The sequence below is a fragment of the Saccopteryx bilineata genome, chromosome 6 (genome assembly GCF_036850765.1).
Source record: "Saccopteryx bilineata isolate mSacBil1 chromosome 6, mSacBil1_pri_phased_curated, whole genome shotgun sequence".
NCBI lineage: Eukaryota > Metazoa > Chordata > Mammalia > Chiroptera > Emballonuridae > Saccopteryx > Saccopteryx bilineata.
This window is the reverse complement of record NC_089495.1, coordinates 133,710,168-133,725,272: the sequence shown is the minus strand read 5'-3', so window position 1 is coordinate 133,725,272 and position 15,105 is coordinate 133,710,168. Positions and strand designations below refer to the sequence as shown.

Sequence of the window (15,105 nt, the reverse complement as noted above, 5' to 3'; positions counted from 1 at the left end):
GCTGACTTGAGCGCAGGCTCACCAGTTTGAGTGCGGGATCTCTGTCTTGAGGGTGAGATCATAGATAATGACCCATAGTTGCTGTCCTGAGCCCAAATGATCCTGGCTTGAGCCCAAAGGTTATTGGCTTGAAGCCCAAGGTCACTGGCTTGAGCAAGGGGTCACTCGCTCTGCTGTAGCCCTCCCCCCCCAGTCAAGGCACATATGAGAAAACAATGAACAACTAAGGTGCTGCAACAAAGAATTGATGCTTCTTATCGCTCTCTCTTCCTGCCTGTCTGTCCCTCTCTTTGTCTCTCTCTCTGTCTCTGTCACGCACACACACACACACCACACACACATACACACATACATACACACAAAGAGAATATATGACCTGAATAATATTTGTTGATTAGAAAATCTGGCAATATCTTAATAAGCAGTAATTACTTATAACTTATGAAGAATTTAATAGAAAATAATTTATTTATTTATTTATTTATTTTTTACAGAGACAGAGAGTCAGAGAGAGGGATAGACAGGGACAGACAGACAGGAATGGAGAGGGATGAGAAGCATCAATCATCAGTTTTTCGTTGTGCATTGCGATACCTTAGTTGTTCATTGATTGCTTTCTCATACGTGCCTTGACCGTTGGTCTTCAGCAGACCAAGTAACCCCTTGCTGGAGCCAGCGAGCTTGGGTCCAAGCTGGTGAGCTTTTGTTCAAACCAGATGAGACCACTCTCAAGCGGTGACCTCGGGGTCTCGAACCTGGGTCCTTCCGCATCCCCAGTCCGACGCTCTATCTACTGCGCCACCGCCTGGTCAGGCTAGAAAATAGTTTATTGAATGGTATTTGCAAATATGATTTTAGTGTCATGTACTGACTGAAAAATACAGGTACTAACACTTACTGGCCTAGTTGGTGAATTAAGTCACTTGTTCTGTATAGATAGAAATTCTCTTATGCTAGAAAGACAGAAATGGGACCACTGAATTAACCGTACAATTTTGAGTTGGAGTTGTACTTGGCTGGTCTAGCAAGCCCTCACACTGTCCCCCCTAACCCCAAATGTCCCCAGTTGTTGGGGAACATGAGGGCTTTGTAGCACGGTGGCAGACCCTCAGACTCTTGGGATCGAAGTGACCTTGGCCAGCAGTCTCTTCCCGAATCTGTTGTCCTGAGCGTTGTCTTTCCCTGAGCAGCCGCTACGGCTTTTTTCTTCATTTTAGTAGGTTGCCATCTCTTCGGTGTTGTGCTTGGATGGTTCCAGCTAACTTAATTTAGAAAAATGTTTTTCAGTTCACTCTAGCTTCCCCTTGTGGCTCGAGCAAATTAAAGATTTGGTGTCCTGTAGGGCAGTGGTCCCCAACCTTTTTTAGGCCACGGACCGGTTTAATGTCAGAAAATATTTTCGTGGACCAGCCTTTAGGGTGAGACGGATAAATGTATCATGTGACCGAGACAAGCGTCAAGAGTGAGTCTTAGACAGATGTAACAGAGGGAAATCTGGTCATTTAAAAAAAAAAATGTCGTTCAGACTTAAATATAAATAAAACAGAAATAATGTAAGTTATTTATTTTTTCTCTGCAGACTGGTACCAAATGGCCCACGGACTGGTACCAGTCCGCGGACTGGGGGTTGGGGACCACTGCTGTGGGGTAAAGGTATAGGTCTGCTCAGGCCTGGGGCAGGACAGGGGAGCAGATGGAACCTGCTGTGGCCTCTCTCATGGAGCCATATGGCTGTGATGGATGTGATAACAGTGGTCTCTCCTTGACGAGGAACTAGCTGCTGCTGGGCTCCATGATTGGGAGAGGTGGGCTTGATTCTCAGAGAACCATCTTGTTCGGGAACTGCCCACTATGATAATGTTCCCTGACCAGCTCCTCTCAGCCAAAGTGGGGTTAGGTTTGTCCTGCACTGGCTGCAGTAGTTCACTACTAGGAAAGTGTGGCAGAATGGTCACCAGTACAGAGCTGCCCGGGATCCCCTGTGTGTCTAAACCAGAAATGTGCTTTTCAGAACCATGTTGGTGTGCCTGTCTGAGGGATGGGGGAGGGCACAGTTTCTCAGAGGAGAGTTCCCTACCCAAACAGCTTCAGGCTTCCTCTGTGAGGGCTTACATTTCCACAGCAAAGAAAACACTTTTCACCTCTTTTCTAAATAGGTTTCTTTCTACCTCTGCAAACACTTATCTTCTCTGGTATACAGTCCCTACTCATGGAGAACTCTAGTACAGTACTTGTTGAGGAGAGCGTGGAAGACGGAAAGGCATCTGTGGCTGGGTTGGGCCAAAGAGGAACACAGAAGGGAAGGTGGGATTTTTGAAGCTTTGCATCTAGCTCTGGAATACGTGACAGCACTAAGACACATGGAAAAGTGGTTCTTTTTTTTTTAAATTTTTAAATTATTTTTATTTATTTATTCATTTTAGAGGAGGGAGAGAGAAAGAGAGAGAGAGAGAGAGAGAGAGAGAGGAAGAGGGAGAGAGAGAAGTGGGGGAAGAGCAGAAAGCATCAACTCCCATATGTGCCTTGACCGGGCAAGCCCAGGGTTTCGAACCAGCGACCTCAGCAGTCCAGGTCGACGTTTTATCCACTGCGCCACCACAGGTCAGGCGGAAAAGTGGTTCTTTTAGAAAGGGATCCATTTGTAATACTTGTCAGGATGTTCCAGATACCAGCACACATTCCTCTGGACAGCAGGGAGGTGGAGAAGAGCCTGGGGCGTTTGTTGATATCAGACTGTTGTGCTTCAAAGCGTTCTGAGACTGTACAGCCAGTGTCATAGGTTCAGTTTCCCCTTCAGAGGCCATTTTCCAAGTTTCCAGTGTTTAAAGAAGCATTATATAAATAAACAGTAGACCTGTGATGAGAACACCAATGGCCTACATGAAGGAGTCAATCAGTCACATGTGTGTATTGTATTTTCCTCTTAGGTTCACTTTCCAGACACTGAAAGAGCAGAATGGCTAAATAAGGTAAGGGAACAAATCCCAGATACCAGTGGGAATTAAGGGATGAGATGCCATCCTTCCATATTTGGGAGTTGGGATATCGACACTATGTGAACTCATTTGGACTTGACTTCTGCTCCCGAAGGAACTCAGTCCTAAATGATATGTTACTTTTCTAGCCAGTGAAACTGTCTTTGATGTAAAAAAAATTAATGAGATAGTCATAGCTGTATCCTTGGCCTTCTGTCTTCTTTCCTGATCTGCTGCTACTCAGATCTATTTTATAATAATCATGAGCAAAAATTTTGAAAACACTATTATGAAGAGGGAAATAACTTCCAAGATTCCTAATAATATAATAGATAATTATCTATTTTTTATTTTTTAAAAAGGTTTTGTCTTTAGGTCACTTTACTTTTTTTTTTTTTTTTTTTTTTTTTTTTTTTTACAGAGGCAGAGATAGACAGGGACAGACAGACAGGAACGGAGAGAGATGAGAAGCATCAATCATCAGTTTCTCGTTGCGCGTTGCGACTTCTTAGTTGTTCATTGATTGCTTTCTCACATATGCCTTGACCGTGGGCCTTCAGCAGACCGAGTAACCCCCTGCTGGAGCCAGCGACCTTGGGTCCAAGCTGGTGAGCTCTTTGCTCAAGCCAGATGAGCCCGCGCTCAAGCTGGCGACCTCGGGGTCTCGAACCTGGGTCCTTCCACATCCCAGTCCGACGCTCTATCCACTGCGCCACCACCTGGTCAGGCTAGGTCAGTATTCTTGAAAGTCGATCTCTGTTATCTCCATATGTTCTATATCCTTAGAGCTGTGTAGTAAAACTCACATAGACAGTGATGACCTTACAGCACTGGAAGTTCTCCGTCAGTAAAGAAAGCTCATTAATGTTAAGATCTATACAGTTTTAGAAGGTTTTTAGTGATGAGTTGAAACCACAGGATTTTCTGATTTTATTTTTAGCAATCATTAAATATGCTGATATGCTTTAATAGATTTGTTAACCAGAATAACTAATTCCTGCATCATATTGGTTAATCAATAGTGTATTGTTTAAAATTTAAAACTGTGTTGATTTTTGCCAAAGAAAAAGGCCCCTTGCCGTTAATTTTCAAAAATCCTGGTAAACGATAGGGGTGTAATTTTTCACTATGACTTCAGAGCACTGTGTATTATAATGTTTTGTTTTACACAAGTCCTTTCTTTTTTCCAGACTGTAAAACATATGTGGCCTTTTATTTGTCAATTTATAGAGAAGTTGTTTCGAGAAACCATAGAGCCAGCTGTGCGGGGAGCCAACACCCACCTTAGCACCTTTAATTTCACCAAAGTCGACATGGGTCAGCAGGTCAGTTTCTTCCTAAGTGTCCTTACCAGTGTGTGCTATAACATTGCTGTGAAAACTGAAGAAGTATGTGAAAGTACTCCATGTTATATTTCTAGAGAACATTGCTACCTGGGAAGGTCAGGCGGGGTTTGTGCAGCTTCTCCATCCAGATTCTGTGCCTCATGGGATGCCCTTGCCTGGTCACTCAGGGGGTCATCATCTGTTTAGTTGGTCTTTCGGACAGTTCAGATTTACTGTGGGGCGTGGGTTTCCCTTAGTTCCAACATGTCTTTCTACCCCCCACCCACACTCCTTTGTCAGAATTACCTTTGTACAGTTTTCTAGCAAACTGATCTATTGGAAAGGGAGTTTGATAAATGAACTCACGTTGAAGGTTCAGTAATTGACCCCAAAAATAAGGTGTTTACTCTCAAGTTTTTTAAAACAAGTAAGGACTCCAGTGCTGGTCTTTATAGGCATTGCTTTAATCATAAAGATGAAGGGACAGGTAGATTTGTTACTGGAAAATATTACAGACATACCTCATTATATTACTCTTGGCTTTATTGCACTTTCCTGCGAGTGTGAGTTTTTTTACAAATTGAAGGTTTGTGGCAACCCTGAATTGAGCAAGTCCATCTAACAGGCTCAAGTGAAAATTAGTATGTTTTTAAGCAATAAAGCAAAGTATTTTTTTAATGAAGGTATGTACATTTTTTTTTAGACATAATGCTATTGCACACTAAATAGACTACAATACAGTATAAACACAACTTTTAATTATTTATTTTTTGTATTTTTCTGAAGTTGGAAACGGGGAGGCAGTCAGACTCCTGCATGCGCCCGACCGGGATCCACCCGGCACACCCACCAGGGGGCGATGCTCTGCCCATCTGGGGCATCGCTGTACCATAACCAGAGCCATTCTAGCGCCTGAGGCAGAGGCCACAGAGCCATCCTCAGTGCCCGGGCCATCTTTGCTCCAATGGAGCCTTGGCTGTGGGAGAGGAAGAGAGACAGAGAGGAAGGAGAGTGGGAGGGTGAAGAAGTAGATGGGCGCTTCTGTGTGCCCTGGCCGGGAATCGAACCCGGGACTCCTGCCCGCCAGGCTGACGCTCTACTACTGAGCCAAGCGGCCAGGGCCTATAAACACAACTTTTATGTGCACTGGGAAACCAAAAAAAAATCACGTGGCTCACTTCATTGCGACAGTTGCCTTATTGTGGTGGTCTAGAACCAGACTGCAGTTATCTCCAGATGTATCTATATATACATAGAAAATTGGATATTTCATTTTTTAAAAAAACTATTTATTGATTTCAGAGCAAGGGTTAGAGTGAGTGAGAGAAAGGTGGGGGAGAGGAGTGGGAAGCATCAGCTCATAGTTGCTTCTCAAATGTACCTTGACTGGGCAAGCCCAGGGTTTTGAACCAGGGATCTCAGCGTTCCAAGTCGACGCTTTATCCACTGCACCACCCCAGGTCAGGCACCTAACTCCTAATAGTACTTCTAGTGAAAGTCTCAAGACTGCATCTAAAGTAGTTAATCATGGCAAGTTTCCTTTAATTTTTAAGACACTATTTGCAATAATTAGCAACAGTTTAAGATAACTCTTTTATTGATGTATAATTGACATTTAACATTATAGTAGTTTCAAAGGTAACATTGTTTTATGTAATGTAGTAAATAAAATTCAGAATTCAATAGAACTTTAAAACATATCCACACATACAGTTGACACACATGCATTGTGTGTACAGCAGAGCCAGACAGCACATGTCACCATACGTTGTAGTTCAGAGGTCTTTGAGGCATATTCTTCTCTTATTCCCTCCACCACCACCCCTTCTTTTACAACCTTTAACAATGTAAAAACCATTCTTAGCAAAAGGCCAACATTACTCTGCAGACGGTAGCTTGCTCTTCCCTGATGTAAGGTAAAGTAAACTGGTGTGTGGAGATTTAGAATTCTAACCCCAGTTGGGTCTGTTTTAGGAAGAATTATGTTCATGTTGTGAGGCCTGTAACTGAGTGAGATCATTGTGGAGAAGAGTAGGAAGGTTAAGAGCAGTGCTGACTCAATAAAGCTGGCATTGCCAATTCACTGGCATCTTACCAGTGAGGTGAGCTCAGCCATCTGATGAAGGCAGAGGAGAAGGACCTGCAGAGCCCAGGCAGGGTGATTTATTTGCATTGGATGTCTGGGCTGCGTCCCTCAGTGCTTTTGGGTGTTTGTCCTTCCTTAGATAATTAATGCTCAGCCATTCGAGTGGGGTTGGCCTCCCTGCTTCTAATCTGTCATCTAAATGGAGGAAGGGCCTGACCTCTGGTGGCACAGTGGATAAAGGGTCGACCTGGGAACACTGAGGTTGCCGGTTCAAAACCCTGCACTTGCCTGGTCAAGGCATATATGGGAGTTGATGCTTCCTGCTCCTCCCCCCTTTCTCTCTCTCTCTCTCTCTCTCTCTCCCCCCTCCTCTTTAAAATGAATAAATAAAAATAAATAAATAAAAATAAATAAATAAATAAATAAATAAAATAAATGGAGGAAGGATGCATTATCTAAGGAAAACATTTAAACTAAAAGTACTAGGTCATAAGTCCATTTTCACTTGTCCACACAGTGGGTTCACTTTCTGATTTGCCAGACTGTATGTGTATCATCAGGGAAAAGCCCAGGAATCTGTGTTGTGGGGAATGTGGACTCTTAGTAAAGACTTAGAGCTTAATTCTAGAGTTCACTGAGGGGTAAGATCTCAGGACACCCACCAAGTAAGCAGTGATACTCGAAAGGTAAGGTATTTCTTCAGCTTGAGTGTTTAGTGCTCAAATGTGATGTTGAACTTTCTTAGAGGGGATCTCAAATTGATGAATAATAAAAATTTTAAAATGACACTGTAACTGGCTCCTTGATATATAATATTTATTTTAATCTGCCTTTTATTTTTACAGTCATTTGATTTTGACCCCATATCATGTTTTAAGTGTTAAAATTATATCTACAGCTAGTATTTTTTTTATTTTTTTAGTGAGAGGAGGGGAGGCAGAGAGATAGTCCCGCATGCACCCAACCACGATCCTCCCAGCATGCCCACTAGGGGGCGATGCTCTGCCCATCTGGAGCCCTTGCTCCATTGCAACCCAGAGCCATTGTTTAGTGCCTGAAGCGGAGGCCATGGAGCTATTCTCAGTGTCTGGGACCAACTTGCTCTAATCGAGCCATGGCTGCAGGAGGAGAGGTTGGAGGAGGAGAGAGAGAGAGAGAGAAAGAGAAAGAGAGAGAGAAGCTAGAGGGGGAGGGGTGAAGAAGCAGATGGGTGCTTCTCCTATGTGCTCTGACTGGGAATTGAACCCAGGACATCCACATGCCGGGCCGATGCTCTACCACTGAGCCAACTGGCCAGGGCCTACAGCTAGTATTTTTGATTGACTCCAAAAGTCCCATTTTTTTTGTGAAAATCTTAATAAATGAAATATTGTAAGACAAAAAAATTTCAGGAAGTTGTGTTTCAAACACTGTAGTCAGGATAGAGTAGAGGATAAGTACGTCGGAAGAGGCAGTGCTAGGGGCTTGGAAATGAGCAAAGCCCCATGACTGACAACCCCAGGCTGACAACAGTGTCTGTCACTACGCTCTCCGTGTGCCCACAGTGTCCTCGTGTCCTGAGGGCTCACAGTGACCTCGTCTATGCTTTGCAGAGGCGCTTGTTCACTGTGAAAATAGAATTGTTATTCCTGCCCGCTGGTGCTGAAGCACATTATTTTCATCTCTGTGCCATGTTGTGATGGTGGTGGTGGTGGTTTTTAGCATCCCTGCATTTTATAAAAAGCCACTTCTTGTTGCAGCCCCTCAGGATCAATGGTGTTAAGGTGTACACTGAAAATGTGGACAAAAGGCAAATTATTCTGGACCTTCAGATTAGGTAAGTTTTTATCTGTGTTCATAGTTAATGATGTGCAGAGTCACTTAGCTATACCATAGGTGGAAGATATAATGAACACACTTAGTTTGGTGGACTTTGACTAAATTCTTGATAAAGACCCAAATTTATTTACTTTCTAGGTCTTAGTTCCTAGTAGCCTAGATAATTGTCATTCATAAAACCTGTTAAAGAAAAGAAATTAAAAGCATTACAGAAAAACTACAGATTGTATTTCTTGTGATCATTGATGCCAAAATTCTTTTTTTTTTTTTTTTAATTTTTTTTTTCTGAAGCTGGAAACAGGGAGAGACAGTCTGACAGACTCCCGCATGCGCCCGACCGGGATCCACCCGGCACGCCCACCAGGGGCGGTGCTCTGCCCCCCAGGGGGCGATGCTCTGCCCATCCTGGGCGTCGCCATATTGCGACCAGAGCCACTCTAGCGCCTGAGGCAGAGGCCACAGAGCCATGCCCAGCGCCCGGGTCATCTCTGCTCCAATGGAGCCTTGGCTGCAGGAGGGGAAGAGAGAGACAGAGAGGAAAGCGCGGCGGAGGGGTGGAGAAGCAAATGGGCGCTTCTCCTGTGTGCCCTGGCCGGGAATCGAACCCGGGTCCTCCGCACGCTAGGCCGACGCTCTACCGCTGAGCCAACCGGCCAGGGCCAGATGCCAAAATTCTTAACAAAATACTAGCAAACTGAATTCAGCAACATATTAAAAGTATCACACCGAAGATCAGGTGGGACTACTGCTGGGTTGCAAGCATGGCTCCACATGGGGAAACTAGTCAGTTTGATGTACCACGTTAGCAGTATGAAGGAAGAAGGCCACGTGATCATCTCAGCTGATACAGAAAAAGCGTTTGACAAAGTTCAACACTGTTTCATGGTAAAAACACTCAACAACCTATGAAAGATGCAGTTTCTTCAGCATAATAAAAGGCATGTATGAGAAATAGCAAACATCATCCTCAGTGGTAAAAGATTGAAACCTTTTCCTCTAAGATCAGGAACAAGATGAGGATGCCCACTTTCATTACCACAATGTAGCGTAGTGCTGGAGGCAATTAGATAAGAAAGAAAAGAAGTAAAAGGCACTTGGAAAGAAAGAAGTGAAATTATTTTTTCACAGGTGATATAATCTTCTATGTAGAAAACTCTTAAGATTCCACAGAAAAACTTCTTCGAACTAATAAATGAATTCAGCAAAGTAGCAAGATAGAAAAATCAACACAAAAAAATTCAGTTACAGTCTATACACTGATAGTGAACAAATCTAAAAAGGAAAATTTTGTTTTTTGGATAGATAAACATTGTTTATTTGGGTTAAAATGAATGCTTCTCAACATTTTCCTTGTTCTCCTATGTAATCAACTTTGGAGGTGACCAACCCTTTCTCATAGAAATTGTTTGAGCAACTTAATTAGTGTAGGCCAGGGTTTTTCAGCTTTGGCACTGTTGACATTTTGGTTAGAGGATTCTTTGTTGTGGGGGCTGTCGGGTACACTTCAGGATGTTCACCAACATCAAAAAGGAAATTAAGCCTGACCTGTGGTGGTGCAGTGGATAAAGCGTCGACCTGGAAATGCTGAGGTCGCCTGTTCAAAACCCTGGGTTGCCTGGTCAAGGCACATATGGCAGTTGATGCTTCCAGCTCCTCCCCCACTTCTCTCTCTCTGTCTCTCCTCTCTCTCTCTCTCTCCCTCTGTCTCTCCCTCTCCTCTCTAAAAAAATGAATAAAAAATAAAATAAATTAAAAAAAAAAGGAAAATAAGAAAACAGTTTTATTTACAATAGAATTGAGAAGATGAAAATCCTTAAGAATCAATTTAACTAAGGAGGCAAAAGACTTGTACAATGTAAACTATAAAACATTGCTGTGAGAAATTAAAGGCAGCAAATGGAAAGACATGTCATGTTCATAGTATGGAAGACTTAATACTGTTAAGTGTCAACCCTAACAGCAATCTGTAGAACCAGTGCAATCCACATAATCATATATCTGATAAAGGATTGATCTCCTGAGTATATAGAGAACTCCTACAACTCAACAGCAAAACAAATAACCTGATTCAAAAATGTCAAAGGACTCTCCAGAAGTGATACACAGAAGGACAACAGGCATATGAAAAGATACTCAACCTTATGAATAATCAGGGAAACGCAAATCAAAACTATAACAAAATACCACCTCACACACATTATGATGGCTACTATCATAAAACAAAACAAAAAAACTCCCCCAATAAAACAGAAAACAAGTTCCATGGGCTAAGGGAGTGAGGAGCGGGGAGTTAGTGCTTCATGGGGACAGTTTCAGATTTACAAGATAAAAAGCTTGGAGGTGGATGTGGTGGTGGTTTCACAACAATGGGAACCTGCTTGATAATGAACTAACTGTTCACTTACAAATGGTGAGTTGCTAAATTTTGTCGTGTATATTTTATCGCAATAAAAATACCTGGAAAATGGTAAATTGAGGGTCTGCCAGACCCTACTGCTGGCATAATAAAGGTGATTGTCTTCGGTTCTTGTCCTCCTTCATGAACTTGCCCATGGCTCCCTGTATCCCGTGGGAAGGCTAGTTAACACCGGGTGTAGATAGGGCAACTGCTGAAGTGTGGTGACTGGTGGACACAGCGCAGTTTTGTTTCCTTTTTCTCATCCTTGACTGAGGATCATTTTATTTTATAACATTATCTTTTGAGTTTCTGAAGTATATATATTAATTTAGTATATATATTAATTTAGTATTAATTTAGTATATATATTAATATATTTATATATATTAATTTAGTGCTAATTACATTTATTTTAGAAATGAACATAGAATATTTATAATGTTCTAATGTGGAGAAGTTTGCATCGTTAAAATAATATGGCACTACTGTGAACACTGCTGTCATCAGCGGCATAAAAGAGGAAACCCCACTATGTCTTCAGGTTGGCTGTCCCTGGAAGGGCTGCCCACTCTGCTGACGTGAGCTTCCTGAGGATGAAACCTATTCTTTCCAGCAGCAAGGCAGGGCTTCATGCGTGTGTGTTAAATGGATGTTTGAATGACTTAGTTCATGGATGCTGTTTTGAACATTACAATCTGACTTTCATGGTTTTAGTAGTCATGGCAACGTATGCAAATTATGCTTCTTAGATACTTATGTCTAAAACACCTGCATTCTGTTTTTTGTATGTTCCAGACAAGGATCTTAACTAAATTATTGGCAGTAGCCATGGGAAAAGAATGATTTAAAGATATTAGGAAATAAAATGATCAAGTTTTAGGGCAAAGAAGAGGAAAGCTTCAAGATGATTTTGTAGTAGAGTATTGGTGATTTTACTAACTTGATAAAGAATTCTGCTGAGTGAGCAGAATCTGTAGATACTGTGTTTAACACCAGGAATATAAATGGGAAGGATTTCATCCCAGATGCCTCTGTTAACATTTTGCTCATGCCTGACCAAGCCGTGGCACAGTGGATAGAGCCTCAGACTGGGATGCAGAGGACCCAGGTTTGAAACCCAGAGGTCGCCGGCTTGAGCCTGGGCTCACCAGCTTGAGTGTGGGGTCGCTGGCTTGAGCAAGGGTCACTTGGTCTGCTGTAGCCCTCCTAATCAAGGCAAATATGAGAAAGCAATCATTGAACAACTAATGTAACGCATTGAGAATTGATACTTCTCATCTCTCTCCCTTCCTGTCTGTCCCTAGCTGTCTCTCTCTCTGATTCTGTCTCTGTTAAAAAAACATAAAAGAGGCCTTGGCCCGTTGGTTCAGCGGTAGAGCGTCGGCCTGGCGTGTGGGGGACCTGGGTTCGATTCCCGGCCAGGGCACATAGGAGAAGCACCCATTTGCTTCTCCACCCCCCCCTCCTTCCTCTCTGTCTCTCTCTTCCCCTCCCGCAGCCGAGGCTCCATTGGAGCAAAGATGGCCCGGGCGCTGGGGATGGCTCCTTGGCCTCTGCCCCAGGCACTAGAGTGGCTCTGGTCTCGGCAGGGCGACCCCCCGGAGGGGCAGAGCATCACCCCCTGGTGGGCAGAGCATCGCCCCTGGTGGGCGTGCCGGGTGGATCCCGGTTGGGCGCATGCGGGAGTCTGTCTGACTGTCTCTCCCCGTTTCCAGCTTCAGAAAAATACAAAAAAAAAAAACACAAAACCCCATAAAAGAAGAAAGCACATTTTGCTCATGTGCTTAGACACTGAACCCAGTGTTATGCCCATAGATGTTCTCAGGAAGGAGCATGCCATCCTCTGCCTGGAGTCGAGGGTGGGGGTAGGTCACACAGATCCCACTAAAAGGTAGTTGGCATTTCATGTTTGTAGTATAAATAGATGCAAGCCTTATATTCAGCATTACACTCATTTGTGTTAGTTTCCTATTAGTGATTGAAATGACTTAGTGAGTAAAATGATTCTTCAAACAGACACTTTTTTTTTTAAACAGACAGAGAGAGGAATAGATAGGGACAGACAGACAGGAACGGAAAGAGATGAGAAGCACCAATCATTAGTTTTTCGTTGCGACACCTTAGTTGTTCATTGATTGCTTTCTCATATGTGCCTTGACTGCGGGGCCTCCAGCAGACTAACTCCTTGCTCGAGCCAGCGACCTTGGGTCCAAGCTGGTGAGCTTTGCTCAAACCAGATGAGCCTTCGCTCAAGCTGGTGACTTCGGGGTCTTGAGCCTGGGTCCTCCACATCCCAGTCTGACACTCTTATCCACTGCGCCACCGCCTGGTCAGGCTCAAACACACACTTTCTAAAAGCTGGTGATCTCTTCTAGCTTTCTCAGGATTGGGGAGCATGGATGCCACTTTTACTTGTGGAGAAATGTAATCTAAACTTTGTTTCAAACAAACTTAGTTGTTTATAAAACAAATGAAAACGACATTTCATCATGACACTGACTGCTGCATGGTTGAATTTTGGGAAGTAACATTTGTAACAAGACCCAAGTCTGCAGCAGGCCTAACTGTTGGGTAGAGCAACAGTGCAGCCCCAATAGTGAGACTGCCATGGGCCCCCAGTTACAGCTGTGGGTGCAGCCTGGTTTTGTTTGCTTTGCTGTTTTTTATTGTATTCAGATTGTATACCTTGCAGGTCTGTGGTGATGAAACGAATGTAATTTAGAACTTTTCTTTGCTAGTTTTGTAGGAAATTGTGAGATTGATTTGGAGATCAAGAGGTATTTTTGTAGAGCTGGTGTGCAAAGTATACAGGTAAGATGCTTTTTCTTTTAATTTCAGTTTTCTAAAATTCTCTGTGTTCTATTTTAAAAGAAAATGGTGAAGTTTTTATTAATCCAGAATTTTTTTTTTCCCATTTTTCTGAAGCTGGAAACAGGGAGAGACAGTCAGACAGACTCCCGCATGCGCCCAACCGGGATCCACCCGGCACGCCCACCAGGGGCGACGCTCTGCCCACCAGGGGTCGCTCTGCCCACCAGGGGTCGATGCTCTGCCCCTCCAGGGCGTCGCCATGTTGCGACCAGAGCCACTCTAGCGCCTGAGGCAGAGGCCACAGAGCCATGCCCAGCGCCCGGGCCATCTTTGCTCCAATGGAGCCTTGGCTGCAGGAGGGGAAGAGAGAGACAGAGAGGGAAAGTGCGGCGGAGGGGTGGAGAAGCAAATGGGCGCTTCTCCTGTGTGCCCTGGCCGGGAATCGAACCCGGGTCCTCCGCACGCTAGGCCAACGCTCTACCGCTGAGCCAACTGGCCAGGGCTCAGAAATTTTTTGAAGTTACTATTTTTCCTGTAGGTTCTACTCGTGGTATCTAGTCATGCATTCTGTCTTCTGTCAGTAACTAGCTGTGTAACTGTGTGCTATCACGTGTTTTGGTTTCCATTTGCTCTTAGATTCATGGCACAATGCGGGTGATCCTGGAACCACTGATTGGAGACATGCCCTTAGTGGGAGCCTTGTCTATCTTCTTCCTTAGGAAACCAGTAAGTTGATGTTTATTTTGTTCACGTCTTCTTTCTCACTGACAAGAATGTGAGCATATTGAAGGGTACATAAAGTGGACACGCAGCCCTCTCCGTAGCTCACTTTGTCCCTCTGACACGTGAACCCTGTAAGTTCATACCTCTTTATGCCCTAACGGAGGCTTCGTCTCTTCTGAAGGACTTTTCCTCACTATAATATGTTTATCACAGAAAATTTGAAAACAGGCTTTCTTTTTCAGTGTAGGTTTGTAATGAACACTCAGTGCCTGTCACTGAGTATGATTTATAGAGAGTTGCTCACTGAATCCTCATGCTCTATAGTGAAATAACAAAATAGTTTCTTTTCTACTGACCAGGAACTGAGAGTGTAGTCTGTCCAAGTCAGAGAACCAGTAAATCTGGGAGCCTGCATCCGGCCCAGCCTCATTGGACAGGACTGCTGTTCTCACTCTGTCCCCCGCGCCCCATGGACAGAGCTAGAGCCGCCATCTTTCCCACACCCTGCCTGGTTATACCATAATATATGTTTCCCCTTCAGATGGTTAGCTATGTATATTATTTCATTTTCTTGTTAGAAGAGGTCAATACTTATTAGCCATAAAAATGAGACAATAAAAATTTTATTTCTGTTGAGATTTCCCCTTACCTTGCTCTTCCCCTTCAGGGAGCTTTTTTTTTTGTTTGTTTTTGTTTTTGTATTTTTCCGAAGCTGGAAATGGGGAGAGATAGTCAGACAGACTCCCGCATGCGCCCGACCGGGATCCACCCGGCACGCCCACCAGGGTGCAACGCTCTGCCCACCAGGGGGCGATGCTCTGCCCCTCCGGGGCGTCGCTCTGTTGCGACCAGAGCCACTCTAGCGCTTGGGGCAGAGGCCAAGGAGCCATCCCCAGCGCCCGGGCCATCCCTGCTCCAATGGAGCCTTGCTGCCGGAGGGGAAGAGAGAGACAGAGAGAAAGGAGAGGG

At 44.0% G+C, this 15,105-nt stretch overlaps 1 protein-coding gene across 4 annotated transcripts in view; it reads left to right on the top strand.

Moving 5' to 3' along the window:
* ESYT2 (extended synaptotagmin 2) overlaps positions 1 to 15,105 on the top strand; it is a 79,711-nt gene that overhangs the window by 16,285 nt on the left and 48,321 nt on the right. For all 4 annotated transcript variants that reach the window (XM_066237697.1, XM_066237696.1, XM_066237695.1 and 1 more), the window contains exons 2-6: positions 2,928 to 2,969; positions 4,166 to 4,300; positions 8,126 to 8,202; positions 13,341 to 13,413; positions 14,050 to 14,139. In XM_066237697.1, coding sequence (XP_066093794.1) covers positions 2,928 to 2,969; positions 4,166 to 4,300; positions 8,126 to 8,202; positions 13,341 to 13,413; positions 14,050 to 14,139 — 417 coding nt within the window. The remainder of the gene's footprint in view (positions 1 to 2,927; positions 2,970 to 4,165; positions 4,301 to 8,125; positions 8,203 to 13,340; positions 13,414 to 14,049; positions 14,140 to 15,105) is intronic.